Genomic DNA, 20,006 nt, shown 5'->3' with positions numbered 1-20,006 from the left:
GAGAAGTAAAATGGGTGGTTGAAAAATACGTCAAGGCCAAGAAGATGCTCCCCCAGGATTGTGCCAGTAACCCAGATAGCAATTAGATAAGAGGAGAAACCATCCCACTGCTGCAGTTATGGGCCAAATCTGAACTCCAGCTTCACCAGTTTAACCAAGTTTTCTGTCAGTCAATGGAACCATACAGAGGAAAGGTAGGGCAGTTGGTCTGGCAGCCGACTGCCCGCCTTTTGACTGCCCACGTGGCCTAGTTGATTCATTACTTGATTTTCCCTACTTGATTTTTCAGTGTTTAGTTAAACAGAACTGAATTTAAGATCTTTGTGTACTGTATTGTGAAGCAGTACAACTGACGCTGCAATAAGAATGTACAGTGGGCCCCCGTGTTACAACATCAATCCATTCCGTGGTTGGGGTCGTAAGGCAAATTTGTCGCATGACGGGCAATCCAAACCTATGTTAAACAGCTAATGCGTTTAGAACCCCAGGTAAAAACATCAGAATTGTACATACATATTAAAAATTGGTACCAAAGTAGTATAGTAAGTGCTACGTATATATAATATACAATATATAATATGTATAATAATAATGTAATACTAAAAAAATATATATAATACATAATAAATCTATAATATATAGCTGACCAACATTGTAGTCACGAGTTGCATGGAAGCAATTAGACGACAATAGTAAAAGTGCAATTACCTATAACCGCCAGCAGATGGAGGCAAAACAACACAAATACAGCCAAGCCCCTAGGGTCATGACAGTTGTTTTGGTCGAATAACCGGGAAAATGTCATGAAGAGGGGATGAAAAAACTCAGTATACCATGTCGCAACATGAAAATAATGTAAATCAGGGATGCTGTAACACGGGGATCCACTGTACTAAGAGCAGAGCTATCCAGCATCCATTCATTTATCCATTCACCACATGCATGCATGAACCAATTTTACCTCTAGAAACAATTGGGTCCCCAGGACTTGCAATACTGAAAACCTTTTGGTCCCAACAGGAATATTTGGTCCCATAAATTGTGCAATAAAACGGATGAAGTAGGGACAAAGTAAGTAAAAGAATAAGACCACATCCTTGGATCTTTTTTAGGAGTCATTGTCTATATCCCAATACACCAGAGATGCGAATACACAAAAATATGTTAAAATAATATCTCCTCTTTTGCACTGATATTACCAAACAATGTTTGGTGATCACAGTTTAGTAAACACCACACGGATGAAAATACATATCCGGGCTGTGTCACGTATGTGTTCAGATTTGTCCAACTACAGTAAGAAACAGAATCTGACTCACTCAGCTTACTTAGTAGGCTTGCAGTACTCAAAGCTTCTCCTTTCAGGCAGGGAAGAATAAAATGATCCAGGCGGGATAGACACATTTACCGGGCAGTAAGTATGAAATGAGATCTGTTTGTTTATTTGTTTTGTTTTTCGGCTTGTTGGCTGCAAATGTAAATGAGAGTGGTGAATCTTCTGCTTGTCAAGTCGCTCTAAATTTATCACGCAGTTGCGTGTTGTAAGGAAGCCAGGCTATGCTTCAACATGAAATGGGGGATATCAAGTAATGTATGAAATGAACGGCATTGGGACATTTTAATTTTGAAGTTACTCCCGGATACAAGGTCATGACAATGATCTCCAACGAAAAATGTTTGTGTGGTCAAGTTTTGCTGAATAAAAGAGTAGATGGACAATGGTTGGTATAAATGTATGCATCCCTGTCAAAATTTGTGCATTTAGGACGCAGGCAAATGAGGGCACTGATCCATCTGTCCACATTCACTAACACACATAAAGACAATTTAGAGTTCCCAATATACCTGCCATGCATGTTTTTGGAATCTAGGAGGAAACCGGAGCACCATTTATGTATAGAGTTAGCAACATGAGTCATGAGGTAAATGTCTGGTTCAATTTGGTGACAGTTCTCTTCTTGCCTTAGAACTCAGTGTATTGGTGTGCCGCTGCACTGATGATACCTTGAGGCTTGCTGTGGTTTCCACTAAACACGATGATACAAAGAAGATACCTGTATTCCCATAATTTATAACAGGAAAATAATTTAGAAAATATGCTGTAACCAATCATCTCAAGTGAAGTGGCTATTCCCTCCATAGAATTACTGTGCAAAACTTGGTTTTGTTAAACGTGACAATACCTTTTCTGCTTCAGTTACAGTGAAAGAGGTTTGGAAAGGTCAGTGAACACCAGACTGTGCTCGACATTCCTATTATGTCCTCTAAGCTCATCGGGTTGTCATAGCCAGATTTAAAGTGTCACCTTAGCTGTCTTGCAGGTGTGAGCAGAGGAAACGCTTCAGAAAAGCACAGTGTGTCCTTTACTCAAGGAACACATCTACTCTGTACAAGTTTGAACCGCATCGTTTCCTTCTGGTTCAGAATTCATTTACTTAAAATCACCTGATTTATGTTGAAACTGTGGTTCTATTAAGTCGCTCTAAAAGGACCTTGTGTGAGTTCTGTTTTTTTTTTTTTTTCCCTTTTTTCCAGACCTTCTGTTGATTTGTTTGCTGACCGGCCAGTTCGTAACTTGTGTAAATATGCATAATATTATGTGGTCAAATAACTTTCTATGTCTCATGTCTTTTTATTTCAATTTAAAATCAAACACATTTCATATGTACCAAGTACATTTTGTTTCATAATGTTAAATGGAAAAATTACTGTTTAATTCAACCAACTAACGTGATTCTACAAATATAGGACGCACCTGTGTATAAGATGCATCCTTAATTTTGGGGTCAAATTCTGGTATTTTCTATGTTTCCCTTCATAGGACGCACCGAGAGTTTGGCGACAATGTAAAAACTGTAGCAAAACAGAATGAATCTCATTTTTTGTAAATTCTTCATATTTTCCTGTGTTCGTATTCGTAAGTTACATATTTGTTGCGGATTAAGACAAGTGTGTTTCAGATATCCCACATTATGAGCGGTCAGTGAAAACCGCGTCAGTGTAACGTTGAATGCACTCGAAGCAGTTGTTTTTCCTCAGGACGCAGCTCCTGGTCATTTTGCAATAAATACCTGAATCCGTGTTCCACCAAGTTTATGATTGTGTGTATGTGCCAAAAGACCGCAATTAATAGTCAAGTGGAATACATTTCCATGTTCTTTAACCGGAGCAATCGGCTGCATACCTTGCCACTCTTAATTGAATCAACTGGAGACATTTACAAACATAACATTTACGTGATCCTCTCCATTTAAGTAATATTCCTGTGTGCCGTAACAACAAAACAAGAGTGAGAAAGAGACAGAGTGACAAAACACAACCCCTCGCTCTCGCTTCATTGAGTTGCCTTTGCCTAGTCCGTTATTGTTGTTTTGGTTTTTCAGATTTGCTCGCGCCTTTTTGAGCGCAGAATTGTGACAATGGGACCTGGACTTTGAGACTGAAGTCGTATGTCTAAAGATCAGATACGTATCAGACGTACTTGTAGTACCACCTACCCAAGACTAGTTTCACACTGCAGCCTGAAGTGACCCAATTCAGATATTTTTTGCCCATATCCAACCTGTACTGTATCTGATCTTTTGATGACAGTGTGACCGAGGCCACTTGACTCCATTACCACTGTCCATTGACTAGTATAGTGGCGTGTATGACGTCACTTGCAAAAGTAAGTAAGTCGGCAGAACTGTTTTCAGTATACAGTAGATAAAATGTAAGGCTCGGAAGAATCTCATTATTTGCATGGTGACTAATGTACAGTACAGAAAAACAGCAAAGTAACTTAAACCCAAACATTCTGTTTCCAAGGTTAATGTTTGGTAATGGACAACCAGTATTGATCCATGGTCTTTGTGGAAAACTTTGTCAGGTGGTGTAAAATGCTGTGTGTGTTGACCTCTACATTTTTGGATGAAATGAGTGGATGAGCAGTCTCTCTGTTAAATGTTTTCTGTGTTGTTTGGTCTTCATTTTGACAAACACAAAATTACTTCCTTAATTGAGGAGGTATGAGAAATAATTGGAAATTTTAACAGATTCACTTGTCTGTTTGTATGCAATATCTTTTAAAATATCAAAAATGGTATATGCAAGCTCAGAGGATGTACTCTCGTCTCATCTGTTGAGGTTGCAGTAATGTTGAATGAATAAAAAGTCAAATGTTTTTTTTTTTAAATTTCATTTAGAAAAAAAAACTACTATAAACAAAGAAAAACTTGAAACGGTTGTCAGAAAGTAGCAAATGACCAATTGTGACAATTCCTCAACTATTTGCCTCTTCACCTCTAATAATTAGCTTTGATTTCGCTTTTCAAAACATTCTACTGTCTATTCATCTTTTCTTGACGTCTGGCTGATCTTTGTACGAATAAAAATGATCACTTCTCAGAATATTCCAAAAATAGCAACACTAACCACAACTATAGTTTTTTTGGCCTAACGTCAACAAAATGTAAAGGCAACAGTATTGTTTATTGTAATGGTTTTGGAGTATCAAATGAGTTGAAGAATTTCAAAGCAGCCCTTGCCACCTTCAATTTGTCTGTATATGGAGACCCTTTCAACCTTAAGCGGGTGGAGTTCTGCAATAAAAACCGAGCAATGAAGAAGTTGCCCAAGTTGAACCAAACTGTTTGATTATAAAGCTCACTTGAAGTACAAAGTCTCATTTTCACCTCAGTCTTTGTTTTTCTACAGAATATGATGGCCACATAGCCCGAGTAAGAACATCTGAGTCAGGCATGGCAACATCTTCCTACTTGGAGCCCAACCTAAATCACTCCACAGCAAGTGGTTGTGGGGTAAAATCCCGCTCCGGGATTTCCGGTGTCGGTACCAGCAGCTCTGTCGCCGGTCTTGAGCGGACCCCAGGTTCTATGGACAGGGTTTTGAAGATCTTCCACTACTTTGAGACAAATAGTGAACCCAGCACCTGGGCCAGTAATATCAGACATGGTGATGCTACTGATGTCAGGGTATGTTCTCATATTGAACTTTCATCATGACCTTGTGCCCCTTTCATTGTTCCTCCTTTTTTTTCCATAGGGAGTCATCCAGAAGATAGCCGAAATCCACAAGTTACGCTGTGTCACTTCACTTGGCCTACGTTTAACTCATCTGCACACAGACGCACGTCATTGGTTACATCCTGACTTGGGAGTCTGTCATGTCAGGGAGAAATATGAGAAGCAGCATCCGCAGGAGGAGTGGCGGTACAGTCACTGTTAAAGTGTACTCTTTTTTTTTTTTTTTTTTTTTTTTTTCTTCATACAGTAAACACTCACTATTTTGGGCATTCTGCAACAAAATTGCACAAATAACATATTTTCAATATAAGACGATGTGATACCTATTTCATTACGTGGTACCATAATTTATGACTCAAATCGATTTTGCTACACCCCAAATTCTTATGCCCAATAAGTCTTTATAATTGCCTATATTGATAGTTGAAACCCTAAACACATTCTGATCCACGTTACCATGCTGACAACCCTTTTAATATACCAAATTATTACTACGTTCCATGTAGCTCTTACATTATGCATTACATTTACTCAGCAATAAACAGACCTTTTTAAGTTCAACTATTGCAAATGCCTCTTTATCTTTAGTTGAGCACTTTGCGTACCTTTGCATATGATAGCTTTGGCCAGCTGCTCAACTTCCACCAGTCTCATAGGCAATCTGGACCTTTCGCCGCATCATCTTGACAAGTATAACTGCCCTGCTTTCTTTGAATTCAGCTCTACAAGGAGCTTCACCTGAAATACTGAAGCTTACTGAAACCTTTCAAGTCACAAGGTGTTTGTATGACATATTTAGGGCAATACTACAGAAAACTCAGAATATTATTTTAGCAGCAGCATAACATAACATATTTAGAGTATATACAGTATTGCCTTCAATCCACCCAAAAATGTTTAACATAGTAAAGTCACTACAATGGTTTTTGCAGTATATAGCAGCATGAATTCATAAGAGATGTTTTTGAAAATATGTATTCTCGTTTACTGTTTGATTTCTTTCACTGGACCCAACATCAACCACTTTAGAATTGGAAATTACTCTTAACTTTAGGTGGAGAATAATGTTTTGTTGTTAAATATTAAATCACATGTTTTGTGATAGTTCTATTTCATGTTGTTCTTTCATCTGTGTTTACCTTATGTGAATACTAAGGGGTATACAGTATTGGCTGATTCACAATGCCTCCATTTCCTGAAACCATTATACTTTTTTTGTTTTTGAATCTCTTGTGTTGTGGGCTAGCCACCCAATTGTTGCTGCTTTGGAAAATATGGTGGAAGATGGTGGCTTTTTGGGGTTGAAGGACCGCGTTAACACCCAAAACTGTTTTAAACCAACACCATATAATTGCAAGGGTGCCACTTCATCTTTCATTGGATGTGTTTCACTCATTGTTGAAATATATCTTAAGTGGAGAAGTTGCTTAATTTCCTAACATGTGACAGAAGAGTAGTGCCTCAGAGGGTGGCAGAGTTGCAAGCCCACAGGAGATGCTGCTGCTGAGCTATTGTTAGAACGGAGGCAGCAGCAGCCCAAGGGATAGACTGATTTGATCACACTCTTCTATCTCCCTTCGCTTACTTTCTCTCCCATCTGTCTCGTGTGGCCACGCTTACCATATTCCACTTTGATCTTTCTCTGCATCCTTTTTTTCACCCACATCTTTGTTTTTCTCTCTGGCTCTCAGCTTTCCAACGTGTCTAATTTCTCTTCAGTGTACCACCTTTTTCTTCATTCATTATTGAACGGTTTTCTTATTCATGTGTTCTCAGTTTGTATTTTCTCTGTCATGTGTTTGTAGGCTTGTAGCATTCCTACTCACAACTCTCCTGACCCAAATTCCCTCCATTGTAGTGACTGCTTTATGTCAGTTGCATATCAAGGTTACAGTGAACACCATCTTCTGATCTTTATATTTCTACAGTATTCATTTGAGGACAATGACACAAGGAAGATTTGTGTCAGTCTAATTAGGATGCTGCAGTGGTATTAATTTAGTTTCTGCGTGAAGGTATCTAACATGGTCTACGTTGTCATTAATTTTTGTTTTTTTTCAAATCTCAGGTACGAGCTACGGATGCGCTATTTCCCTAAAGGTTACCTCAAACATTTCTCAGAAGACAAGCCTTCACTCAACTACCTCTATCACCAGGTGTGACAACGTACAAGAAGAAACACATATAGATCAAATTAAAATACAGTATAATAAATTAGATTTCATACCAAATATGTAAGTTTGTGCTGTTTCCACCCTGCTCCTAATCCAGGTAAAAAGTGACTACATGCAACATATCGCTGATCAAGTGGATCACGAGGTCGCTTTGAAACTAGGCTGTCTAGAAATAAGGTGAGACAATGCAGTGCGTGTCTGTTGCCTTTCATGAAGACTGTTATATTGATAGCTGTTGGTTGTAACCACTATCGTCCCCCAACTATACAGGCGTTTCTTCAGGGAGATGCCAGGAAATGCCCTTGACAAGAAATCCAACTATGAACTCCTAGAGTAACATTTATTTATTTATTCAATTGCATTGTCTAATTTGTTTAACTGTACAATTATCCAATCTATATATTTTTTGTGCTGATATCATTTTAGGAAAGATGTTGGTTTGAGGAGGTTCTTCCCCAAAAGCCTGCTGGACTCTCTTAAAGTAAGATCAAATACGTATGTAGCCAGAATGTTGTCACTCATTGCCATGTAATTCTGTCTGCTGGCTTGTTTGGTTGAATCAATGAATACTTGATTATAAGCAGTGATGTGCAGTGAGGTTCATGGCATTGACGTCATCAGTCAGATTTACAAACATGATATGAGCCCTCCAGAGCAGCATATTCACATGTTTCATTGGCAGTAGTTAACTGTTTATGTTTAAAATCTCAGATCTGCATTCTTTAAGTAAGGGGTGTCAAACTAGTGTTAGCTTGCGAGGCGCATTGAGGAAAATCTATTCCCAATGGGCCTGACCAATAAAATCATGCTAAATATTTTTGTAACTTTAAAACAGTAACTGCAGGTTAATTATTCTTTTTAGATACTGTCCAAAATTGTACAAGCATAATATAGGTATCTATCATAAGACATTAACATTACTAATAATCAGAAAACATTTAAGGTGTTTCATTACTGATAGCTCATTTTTATACTTTATATTACAAAATCATTTAACGGGCCGGATTAAACCCGTTCGCGGGCCAGAACCTAAGCATACAACATGGAGCACACCTGAACCCAGATTACCAGGAAAAAAAAGATTGGATAGATTTGAATACAATGTTGTCAATGTGCTATAGCGATATTTTAAATGTCTCTTTCATCATTTTCTCTTCAGGCAAAGACACTTCGTAAACATATCCAGCAGACGTTTAAGCAGTTTGCCAACCTCAACGATGAGCAGAGCATCCACAAGTTTTTTGAAATCATCTCCCCTATCTACCACTTTGATAAGGAGTGCTTCAAATGTGCATTAGGGGTAAGACAGCACTCAGTTCATAAAGTCCAAATGTTCCAAGTTAGAGGAGTTGTGAAGGCCATTCACACGTTTCCCAGCTGTATCATGTCATTGTAGGAAGCCCAAAATTTATTTAGCTCTCACTGTGGAATGCTATCTTGTTAATGACTTACTAGAATCAAACAGTCAGGTTAAAACATTTTCCATTTGTTCTGTAATCTTACTTTCTCACACTACAGCTCATTGAATTGATAGAAAGGTATTGATTTAAAAATAAAATTACTTTAGTTGTACTTTACTGTGATATAGAAATGTACTGTTTAGAGAGGTGCTTCTCATCGTGTTCGTCCCGCTCGTATAGCTAAGTAGCCCAACTCTCAAACTCGGCTATGATGTTATACATATGCAAGGAATAATATAGCCACAAAAAACATGATTACTTTTTTAAATTCCTTTCTGACAAGAGTCAGACAAATTTTTGAATGAAGAAATTATGGGAAATTATGTATTTCTTACTCTTTTTTTTAGGTGTGGTGTGTTTTTTGTTTGTTTTTGTTTTGTTTTGTTTTGTTTTACATAAATGCAAAGCCATTCTCTTGCCCTTCTTGGCCGTTAAGTTTAGATTTTTCCTTTGGTGTGTAGAGGTACGATACATTTGAGTAAAATGGCATTTAATATAACAGAAATATTTACAGAAATTATATAATGTGCACGTTCTCTGTATTTTCAGTCAAGCTGGGTAATATCAGTAGAGTTAGCTATTGGACCAGAAGAAGGAATCAGCTACCTCACAGACAAGGGCTCAACGGTGAGTATTATCATCAGCTTTCAAATCACTTAATATTCTGATTGAGTATGAAGCACAATTATATCATACTTACATGTAGCATTTTTTTGGGGTAAGTTTTCTTTTTGAATATCGCTAGTTTCTGGCACTTCGGGCCCAGTTACTTATCTATGCTTCATTTTGAGTAGTTAATGGTAGTTCACAACACTACCCTCTACTGGTTCGTCTTGTATGTACAGTTGGCATATTTTAAAGCAGGGGTCACCAACCTTTTTGAAAATGAGAACTACTTGTTTGGTACTGAGTAATACGAAGGGCTACCAGTTTATGTGAAGACACCGATCAAGTTAATGATTTTTCACAATAATTAAGGCACGGCTGAAGTTAATGTAATTCAAGTGTAATATGTAATGTACACAGGTATAATTGTTTGTAAACTTCAAAGAAAATCACCCATGTACTATCACTTCCAAGCTATTTGCAGAACAGGCTTGCGGGCTACTCATCTGATCTTTGGGGGCTACCTCATGCCCACGGGCACCACATTGGTGACCCCTCTTTTAAAGGGTTCGTAACAGGATATTTAAGTACTTTCCACAGTATAATATGTGCATGTATGTGGTTGCTCTTACGGTGCAGCTGCCACACCATCTTGCAGCTCAAGCGGCAGGCCACGCAATATGCATGCATCCATGATCCTTACTGCTCGTCAGGCCCACAGCTGATTAAGACTACTCCAACAGCACAAATAACGGGGCCAAAAACAGGCGTTTTACCGACATTAAAATGCAAATTTGCATCAATATACCACTCTCACTAACACACATTCCTTCTATCAAATAAGTCACAATGGGAAGCCAGTATTCATAACAATAGTGCCATCCATGGGTGAATTTTTTACTACTGACGCTAATTGTACGGCTGTGTGCCCCAAACACACATTTTGGCTACCTCAGGATTTCTACAGCAAAACATTTTAGCAAATAAATGAAACGTTGCTGTTTACTTGGCCAAAATCTCTCTGAACCACAACGAAACTAAAAGATGTGGATAAGGTTGGCGAGTATTTTCGCTTGCGCAGGCTGTGCGCGGGGTTGCGAATTGATCCTGTCTTGCTCCTATTGTCATAAGGGAACTTCAAGGTGTTTTCATCTGCATTGTAGGGGTTGGTGCTAGAGCATCAGTGAAAGAAAGTAATACTTTGGGAGTGTATAGGGTGAGAAATCCCCATTGAAACATTGTGAAAAGCTCCAAAAAGTTTTGTTTTCATGTTACAGGCCATTTAATACATATTTAATGATAAATAGTTGTGATCTATTTTTGTGTCTCCAGCCTACCCACTTGGCCAACTTCAGCCAGGTTCAATCCATCCAGTATTCACCTTTGGAGGAAAAGGACAGGAAAGGCATGCTGCAACTTAACGTAGCTGGAGCTCCAGAGGTGACATCACACACACGCCCACACACATGTTTGTATGGCTATACTTGTAAGGACATACATTCACATAATGCATTTCCTAACCCCTAAACAGCCATCAGAACTTATTGCCTAACCCTAACCTTTACCCTAACCTTAACATTAATCCAGTTCAAATCTGTTGTCTAAAAGCAAGTCATGACCCTCAAAAAAAAGGTCTGTACAAGTGAGGACTGGCATAAAAGTTCTCACTTCTTCAAAATGTACTCACTATGTTGGTAGAAAACTCAAAACGGTTCTCACAAGTATAGTTGTACAGGAACAAAAACACATGTACACATGCGCACACACACACACACACACACACACACACACACACACACACACCTATGCCACTAGTCTCTCATGTTGTCACGCTGAGATTATCAAATAATGGATTTATGTAGACCTCATTCACAATGACGGTAAGTCCATCAGAATTGTTGCATAACCTATACGTGTAACCACCATCACATGCTTGTGAATCTCTGTTAAAGGCTTGTAATGACGCAGCGTCCTGGAAAAGATGTAGACAGTGTCAGCAAGTGTAGGTCAATGGTGGGTGTGTTGTAGAACAATGTGGAAGTGGAAAAACATGTTGACATCTCGTCACAACTGTCTTTTTTGGTGCACGGGTCAGCAAATTTAATGTCTCTGGCTGTATATGTTTGAAAGCTGTTGCTTCTAACGTTGTGTTGTTTATCAGACTAATGTGTGAGTTTTTTGTGTGCGCAGCCTCTCACAGTCACCACAGCATCCTTGACTACCGCTGAAAACATGGCCGATTTGATTGATGGTTACTGTCGACTTTTCTCTTCAACGAGCCACTCATTCATTGTCAGAGTCCACAAGGGTAGGGCATTCTCCTTCTTCCATGGATTTTAGGCTTATTCCCAGTGCACCTAGTGTCTTATGTGAAGATTAAATATGACTGTGGATGAGTGTTTGATTTTGTCAATATAGTACAATAGTCATCCAACCAGATAATTAACTCTGCTTTTGACTGGAGATACTTGTCACTTTGAAAATCCTTCCTGTGTTTGACTTTTTCTAAAAATAACTGTCTGCAAACAGCGATGTGTTGGCTCTCACGATAGTAGCTTTATTTTGTTTTGCAGAGGGTGATAGAGCGCTACCATCCATCCCAAAGTAAGTTTGCAACATTTGATACGTTCTGCACCACATTATATTTTGTTCAAAAAAACATTTGAATAAACCTGCAGTAAAGTTGGGTGTTATGTTTAATAAACTAGCTCATGATATTTATTTAACATTTAGATAACATTTAGATAAAAATAACATTTCCCATTTTGAAAGCCTAAAAACTTGGGATTCGGTTTTCATATTTCATAATAGCAATGACTAGTATGACAGAGCGTTAACAATGATTTCAATGCAGAGTATCAAATCACGAGAGACGGATGGAAAAACGTATGGACGGCGTACGAACCAGAGCGGTTTGTGTGTCAGGTAGAAGATGCATTATGGACTTCTCCTTCGGTCTCCGTCAGCCTCTGCTCATCTTAATGCTTTGAATGACTGCTGAGTGACTGGAGTCTTTGTGGATGTGTGTGTGTGCCCCCTCTTTCACTTATAAAGCCCCCTCTTTGCTTGCAATGAAGAGTCTCTCTCACCCCATATGTTTGCATGGAGCGCTTTCATCAGTGCCACTTATCTTTGACTTCTTTCTTTCTTTACTTCCCTGTTTTTTAACCTTTTGACTCGCTTGCAGTTATATGAAAAAGAGCACAAGAATTGAATCAGTATAGTGAAATACAACGCTAGATACATGCATACTAATGATTAACATTCTCTCCCTTCTTTGTATGCATCTCCTGGTGCATGTGGCTTCTACAGGGCACAATAGCGGCGATGGTAAACTATATCTCTGTGTTTCTCTGATATTTCTGCTTAATTAGATATTGTTGTATGCCTTCAAAGAATCTATCCTTTTGTCTGTGAGTGATGTCGCTTTCTCCATGACTCAGTCTGTTTTCGTGACACATTCTGGAAAGAACAGCCGGTTCAATCCCTCCCTTTTCCTCTTTGTGTCTGCCTCTCACCACTACACATCAGTCTTTTTTGGTCCCCGTCACCTGCATGTGAGTTAGTCTGACAATAAATGTTGTGAATGTGCTCCGAGTTGGATATGGTGGCATTCTTTTCGACAGGTACTTGTGTTGAGACATGTTTAATAACTCATTTACTATGCAGTTTAGAAAATGTGTACTTTATTGGGTATTTAGGGGGTTGTCTTATTTTAGGTATCATTTTTTTGAGTCATCATTTCAGGCTTAATTCTTCCTTTTTGTTTCCTTTGGCACTACAGAAACAGACGACTATGCTGAGATCATTGATGAGGAGGACACTTATACAATGCCTTCAAGTAAGTATACCAAAAGCCATGCATTAACGTTCAAGACAAGGAATTCATGTTACAAAATGAGAGCTGTTCAATGCTTGATTGTAATCTGGAGTGGACCATAATAGAAGTGCATAAATATATGATTTTAAGAAATTTTACTATGACCAAAAACTTGTGGGAAAATGCACAGCCAAATTATCATGAACATTACTAAAATACCATGAGCTTTTCCATGATTTCACAATTATGCTTGTACTATGAGATCAATACGGTGCGATAACTGAACCATTACATCTCATACAAGAGCGAGTCACATGCGAAATGGGATTCAACTAAAAATGTGATAGCCTATAAAACCTTTCATGTGCATATACTTGCTATTATCAACTATTTTTATATCTAATATACATCCCTTTTATCATAGGTATTACATTTCTGTTGGTTGTTCTTTCAAGTGTAAACTTCTTATTGTTATCTTCAAATGACCTATGGGGTCATGAGAAAAAGTCTTGAACTCAAGTGTTCTCGCTGTTTTCTTAAAAAAAAAAAAAAAAAACAGTGGAAGGAACAAACACCTTTGCCAGATTGTGTAATCTTGTCTAGAAAGAGGAATACTCAAAAGCTGTCATTGTCAAAATATTTACAGGTATAAGCCCACGTTATAGTTTATGTCACAAGTTCAAGAATACACTTTTCCTCAAGATGAACTATCCACTTATAATGGACATAAGTTATAGGACAGGTCCACTAAATTATACTACTGACTGTCTCCACTAGCAAAGTGTGATGTTGTGAATATTTGCTATTTTCTGCTAGATATACAGTACATTTTCTAAATCCCGTAGTGACTTTTTCTTAACTTACTCTCTGTCAAATCAACAGTCTGTGAAAAATTCAAAGAATGGTTGTCATTGTACTCACAGCTAGTCATTTTGTCTCCTATCAATAACCAATTTTCCCAGAATACTATGGACTAGATCAAGGTAATGATTTGAACATACCATATGACTAGTTATAATATTGTGGTGGTACTTTGATTTGGTGGTGGTTGTTGTCTTCTTTTAATGTCTGCCTGCAACAGTAAACAGAACAAATGAATGTACTGTGTTACTGTACGTGCAACCCCATCCCTCTTCCTTTTGTGTTCACATTTGTATTGTCACTTTGGGGGCAAAATAGTCCCATGTGTCTGACATAATTATTAGAAAAAGGAGGGAATATACATTTACAAATTAAAAGTATAATGGGTCAAACAAATAATACTGACTCTCACATTTACTATCATCTTCACTCTTCCCTTAAGGAAAACATGCAGTACAATTTTGACTTTAAACTTTGGTATTCGGCATGTTCGGCTTGAATTGATGATGCTGTTCTTGCATGCAGACTGCTACCAAGCTTGCCAGAGTAGATGGACATTTTTTTTTTTTTAATAACCCAGTTAAACCTCTTAGCAACATACTTTACGCTGCAAGGGAAAACTCTATGCACCCTAGCCTGCATACCATAGTTTGTATGAAAATATGTTCACATAATTTTTGCAAATGACAAGTCTGTGCGCTGCACTCTGACAAGCTTAGTAAGTGTGTGTGTGGATATCGGTATGAATGTTGGGTCCTAATTGTCTTCACTTTGTGTCCGTGTGTGCTTGTGTTCATGTGTATATTGTATATCCAGCACAGGACTATGAAATTCAACGGGATCGCATTGAACTGGGCCGCTGCATAGGCGAGGGTCAGTTTGGAGACGTCCACCAAGGGGTTTACATCAGCCCAGTGAGTACTCACTGAGACGATTTGCTAGGAATCATGTGTAAGATTTATTGTCTGTGTGCGCTAATCTACATGATCGACAATGTCCGTGGAAGAGATACTGGCAGTCGTAAATACTGATTAGACAATCAAGGGTATCTCGCCCTCCTTACTGTAATTGCTTGGTACCCTGCCACTTTTGTTCAAATAAAATAATCTCTGCACTCAGCAATCTTCCAGACATACACAAGAGAACAAAAGTATATTGTTCTTTGTGTGATACAATGTTCAAACGTTTTCTACACATGGAGACTTAAAGAGGCTTAAATCAAAATATATTTATTTAAATATGCTCCACTGTGAATGATCCCGTGGTTACAGTTAAATGGTTTTATTTGATAATAAAATCCTAATCCCTCAACCGTTGTAATTATCATTACCCTCTCTGAACTTAGATCATTTTCTCTTTGTTTACAAAACTGCTTCGCATTGAATGCAATCAGCAGTAATTAGAAATTAAGATATTTTCTTTGAGAGCTCAGGGTAGGATTACAAATCTCATTCATACAGCGAACATATTATGTAAGAGGCTTTGTTAAAAAGAAGTGATCAGTGTCGTCAAGGTGAAATTTATATTTTGTGGTTATATTTTATGTCATTGTGATATTTCATTTCATTTCATTATATTTTCTATTTTCATAATGTTTGTTTTCATTTTCTGAAAATTGGACCCTGAAAGACAACTTGAATACATGTTTGTGTTGCTACTTAGCAATAATAGGAGTGCAGGTATTGTCATTGTGTCAGTTGAGAAGCACTGCCTGTGTACGTGTGTGTGTTCATATATATATATATATATATATATATATATATATATATATATTTGCTATGTTGGGTTGTCTATGGTAGTATTGTCTATCATTTTACATGTTTTGGCTTATCCACATCTTACAGGAGAACCCTGCATTGTCTGTGGCAGTGAAGACGTGTAAGAATTCAACATCGGACAGCGTTAGGGAAAAATTTCTCCAAGAAGCACGTGAGTTTTTAAATGTGTGTTTGAAAAAAAGTAATGATATTTACACTTGGATGTTTGGAGAGTATTATTGAAAAGCCATCATATCATCTCATCTAGTTACCATGCGTCAGTTTGACCATCCTCACATTGTGAAGCTGATGGGCGTCATTACAGAGAATCCAGTCTGGATCATCATGGAGCTGTGCACACTTGGAGAAGTAAGATAAAGACTCATGGTATGACTTATCATGGTAGATAGTACTCTTAACGTGTTTTTCTTTTGCTTTTTCCATAGTTACGTTCTTTCCTGCAAGTGAGAAAGTATAGTCTCGACCTGGCCACTCTTATCTTGTACTCCTACCAGCTCAGCACAGCATTGGCCTATCTCGAAAGCAAACGCTTTGTGCACAGGTGTGTTCCCTTGTCTGCAGTGATTTGTTTATCTATTATCCATCATGTCTATCTCTGACTTCATCTCTGGAAGAGAAATAGATGTAGAGACACCTCGAATACCAATGAGCAAAGCACTTATATGCGCCAAGGCTGAGCAATCCCATTTCGGATGCTCACTTAACGGTACATCTTGGTACTGTAGTTACCCCAAATAATATTTTGAACAAGTGTTTTTTTATGGTTGCGACTAGTTGTGCGCATTTGATAACAGCTTCTGGGCACTGGAACTAATGGTAAAATCTATGAGGCGTAATAGGACTATGACATTTAGGATTCTCGTCACATACTGGATACTTTTCCCCCTGGGAAAGAGAAAACATTCCCCCAGCCCCACCCCTGTGACTGGAAATAAAATCAATATCCATCCAAAAAAAAATGTATAAGCCCACCTAAAATTGTAACATTTTTAAACTTGCAACTAATGTTAGCTTTTGAACTTAGAGTTACCTTTTGAGCCTATTCTTTGGAGTCATCCGCGCCCCGCCAGCTCCCTCCTGGCATCGCCTCACGCCCCCATCGAGGAGCCCGCGTCACTGTTTGAGAAGAGCTGCTTTGGACTAAATCTATGCTTAAACTCTTCAGGGATATAGCTGCACGGAACGTCCTGGTATCAACTGTAGACTGTGTGAAGCTGGGTGACTTTGGTCTGTCAAGATACATGGAAGACAGTTCTTACTACAAAGGTAAGAATGTCAGCTCCATAAATTAATAATTAGAAACATTGAAATGAAAACTGGCTTATGTGAAACTGTTTGTCTGATTTCCATCTCCCAGCATCAAAGGGTAAGCTGCCTATTAAATGGATGGCTCCTGAGTCCATTAACTTTAGAAGGTTTACCACAGCCAGTGATGTCTGGATGTTTGGTAAGTTCTGCAAAAACTTTAAACTTTAAACTTAAAAATTATTTGAATAATAGCTGATTCTGTTCACCATTTACTCACGTTAATTTTTATTTATTTGTTTCTCAATTTGTCTAGGTGTCTGTATGTGGGAAATTCTAATGTATGGCATTAAGCCTTTCCAAGGAGTGAAAAACAATGACGTTATTGGGAGGATAGAGAATGGGGAACGACTGGCCATGCCCCCTCAGTGCCCTCCCACTTTATACAGCTTGATGACAAAGTGTTGGTCGTATGACCCTAGCAAGAGGCCACGCTTCAATGAACTGAAAACCCAGCTCAGGTATTTATTTGACATTGAATGTTTGAACTTTTCTTTTCCGCTTTGGCACGTACGTATACGTTTCACTTTTCACTAACTGTGAGCTGAAAAGACTGTCTGGGGTATTGCCCTGTTCATTTCACGATCGTTTATATCTAATGGTATTCATTACTGATTCATACTAGTTGCAAATTTCTGGCATTGTAAAGTGTGGCCATATCTGCCTCTATATAGTACTTGTCCACTCCTTGGATGTAGCTGTGAAATAGTGGCAATGGACATACTGCTGCTGTATCTGCATATTACATGAGTCCATCTCAAACCTGCATAAAAGAAAAATACATTTGTTGTGTCAGAAAGATCATACGGCCAAAAAAATCATGGAATAACTTGCTATGTTGCTTATGACACAAGGGGACAATATGAAAACCACAAAAGAGCTTTATAAAAACGTTTTTTTTTTTCTCATTAAGCATTCCTTGAAAACGCATTTTTACCACAGTAACAATTTAGTTTTCTTGCATCATTTGGGCAGCAGATGTCACTGTCTTTCTGTGTAGTCCAGTTAAGTAATGAATGTCGCTACTGCAGACTTTGAATGTATGCTAATGTAGATTCTCATTAGTATGTAGTATGAAATATGCCCTTTTTACCGTTATATTTTCATTTATATAAGATGACCTTGATGACAGACAATTCATAAAAAAAAAAGATCATTTTGATGTTGTCATTCTTCATGTAAAATTTGCACACTGCACATTGTAGAAAGCACTAACTCTAAATGCATTTCATTACAAAAATGAAATGGGCACAGTGTTGTACACATTTTTTTGTGCTACATTTTCTGTCTTCTTTTCAAGATTTAATATAGGGAAGTAAGCATCCTTACTTAACTGCTGTGGTTTTTATGCATTTTCCCCAAACCAGCATGACTCACACCTTGAATTCCAACATGATACCTCCTTTTTTTGTTAGTTTTGCTGGCTCCACTACACCTCTTTCTTTCGCATTTTAGCTGAAAGTTTGTGTCATCATAATCACCCTTCAGTGTATTTGTTCATATTGTGTATATTTTGAGTTAACCCCATTCATCTTGCACAAATATGCCTTGCATTTGATGGCTTGTGTTAATGGCCTGAATTTAAACTAGTGCCAAACTGACAAAATGTTGAGTCTTTTAATTTAATGGGGTTGTTTTTTGAAGGGGTCAATAATTCTCATAAAAGTCTTTGACTGCCTTTACTACAAAGTAGAAGTAATGCCTTTAAGGGTCTATGCGGGTTTGGTTCTCACTTGGTCTGGAAAACATTTATATCAGATTATCAATTATAGGTCTCGCCTGCCAAATATGCAGCTCTCAGCTTCCCTTACAGTTTTACTAGACAGAGGACCAATGTGTGTGTGTGTGTGTGTGTGTGTGTGTGTGTGTGTGTGTGTGTGTGTGTTTACACAGTGGGCAGCTGCCAGGGTCTACAGCTTGCCAACAAAAACAGAGAAAGAGAGAATAGTGAGTGAGATGAGACGAGTGCAAGAAAGGAAGAAGTAAGCGGGTCTTCGCTAGCGCTCTACTCCAGTAGTCACACTTCTTTTTCTAGCACTGTTAGCCGAGATCTTTTTTTTTTCTTGCGTGCTACATTGTAGCGTACTGCTGTCAAACTGCTAGAAGGATAAAGTTTTTTTCTTGTTAGTGATGCTGGAATGGTTGAAGTTTTTTAGTTTGGTCCCCAGTGCACCTCATTAGTGGATTTTATTAGCTGTAAATGTTGATGTTGAGTGGATACACCGCTGCAATTATATCATCCTATCCTTGAGGTAAAGTTTTACCTTCTTTGTATCTTTCTTCTCAAAGACCAACAAATGTTATGACAACTTTAAAAGTAGTGAGACACGATTCCTAATTTACTTGAGCTGAGCTACTTATTGGATTTAGTCAATGAATGAATTTGCATCTATTAAACAATGTCAGATAGATAGTTTTTCCTGCATTGCACATTGTCAAATTTTGCTACAATTTGTCATTTTAGAGACATGTGGCCATATTCTAAACACCTGTTAAATCAGTGTTTTAAATGATAAATCATAACATTTCTCTCTCATCGAAATCTATTCCTTTGTTTAAATTTGTAAAATATCTAAGGTGTACTTATCAGCAATGCATTTTCCTCCTTTTTTGCATTATTTTGCGTGATTAACCATTCATACCTGAACATGCTCATGTTTTTTCAATTGATTCCCAAAGCAAAGTTGGATCCACTCAGTACCTCAGATCGGATTTCGAGTTTTTAATGCTTGTGATTTTGCCCCCCCCCCCCCCCCCCCCTCCCCCAGCGAAGATACAAAGTCACTAGGCAGCGTTTGTGGATTCTGAATAAGGTCATTTAAAATGAAAACAAATTGAATTGCCCTTGCGTGATGTTATTATGCGATGGTTCACAGTTAAGCAATTCACAATTGTGATTTGTTTTTGGGTTTTTTTTTTTTTTTTTTTTTTTTTTTTGCCATTCTACCCGCCAAAATGACATATGGCATATGAAACCA

At 38.0% G+C, this 20,006-nt stretch overlaps 1 protein-coding gene across 13 annotated transcripts in view; it reads left to right on the top strand.

Moving 5' to 3' along the window:
• Nucleotides 1–20,006, top strand: part of LOC148425583 (focal adhesion kinase 1-like) — a 47,039-nt gene that overhangs the window by 9,521 nt on the left and 17,512 nt on the right. For 3 of the 13 annotated variants that reach the window (XM_088411368.1, XM_088411369.1, XM_088411360.1), the window contains 22 exons: nucleotides 4,696–4,973; nucleotides 5,044–5,210; nucleotides 7,093–7,180; nucleotides 7,296–7,375; nucleotides 7,469–7,531; nucleotides 7,625–7,679; nucleotides 8,358–8,498; nucleotides 9,208–9,285; nucleotides 10,597–10,704; nucleotides 11,455–11,572; nucleotides 11,820–11,868; nucleotides 12,119–12,189; nucleotides 12,577–12,594; nucleotides 13,049–13,105; nucleotides 14,047–14,067; nucleotides 14,762–14,859; nucleotides 15,790–15,874; nucleotides 15,971–16,071; nucleotides 16,149–16,264; nucleotides 16,889–16,989; nucleotides 17,081–17,170; nucleotides 17,285–17,489. In XM_088411368.1, the coding sequence (XP_088267494.1) occupies nucleotides 4,740–4,973; nucleotides 5,044–5,210; nucleotides 7,093–7,180; nucleotides 7,296–7,375; nucleotides 7,469–7,531; nucleotides 7,625–7,679; nucleotides 8,358–8,498; nucleotides 9,208–9,285; nucleotides 10,597–10,704; nucleotides 11,455–11,572; nucleotides 11,820–11,868; nucleotides 12,119–12,189; nucleotides 12,577–12,594; nucleotides 13,049–13,105; nucleotides 14,047–14,067; nucleotides 14,762–14,859; nucleotides 15,790–15,874; nucleotides 15,971–16,071; nucleotides 16,149–16,264; nucleotides 16,889–16,989; nucleotides 17,081–17,170; nucleotides 17,285–17,489 (2,144 nt within the window). In that variant the 5' untranslated portion in view covers nucleotides 4,696–4,739. The remainder of the gene's footprint in view (nucleotides 1–4,695; nucleotides 4,974–5,043; nucleotides 5,211–7,092; nucleotides 7,181–7,295; nucleotides 7,376–7,468; nucleotides 7,532–7,624; nucleotides 7,680–8,357; nucleotides 8,499–9,207; nucleotides 9,286–10,596; nucleotides 10,705–11,454; nucleotides 11,573–11,819; nucleotides 11,869–12,118; nucleotides 12,190–12,576; nucleotides 12,595–13,048; nucleotides 13,106–14,046; nucleotides 14,068–14,761; nucleotides 14,860–15,789; nucleotides 15,875–15,970; nucleotides 16,072–16,148; nucleotides 16,265–16,888; nucleotides 16,990–17,080; nucleotides 17,171–17,284; nucleotides 17,490–20,006) is intronic. The other 10 variants (XM_088411371.1, XM_088411361.1, XM_088411373.1 and 7 more) reach the window with 7 other exon arrangements.

The sequence above is a fragment of the Hippichthys cyanospilos genome, chromosome 3 (genome assembly GCF_059441005.1).
Source record: "Hippichthys cyanospilos isolate Australia breed blue-spotted pipefish chromosome 3, RoL_Hcya_1.0, whole genome shotgun sequence".
NCBI classification, from domain to species: Eukaryota; Metazoa; Chordata; class Actinopteri; order Syngnathiformes; family Syngnathidae; genus Hippichthys; species Hippichthys cyanospilos.
Note: the sequence above shows the minus strand (reverse complement) of the source record. Positions and strands in the feature narration are given on the sequence as shown.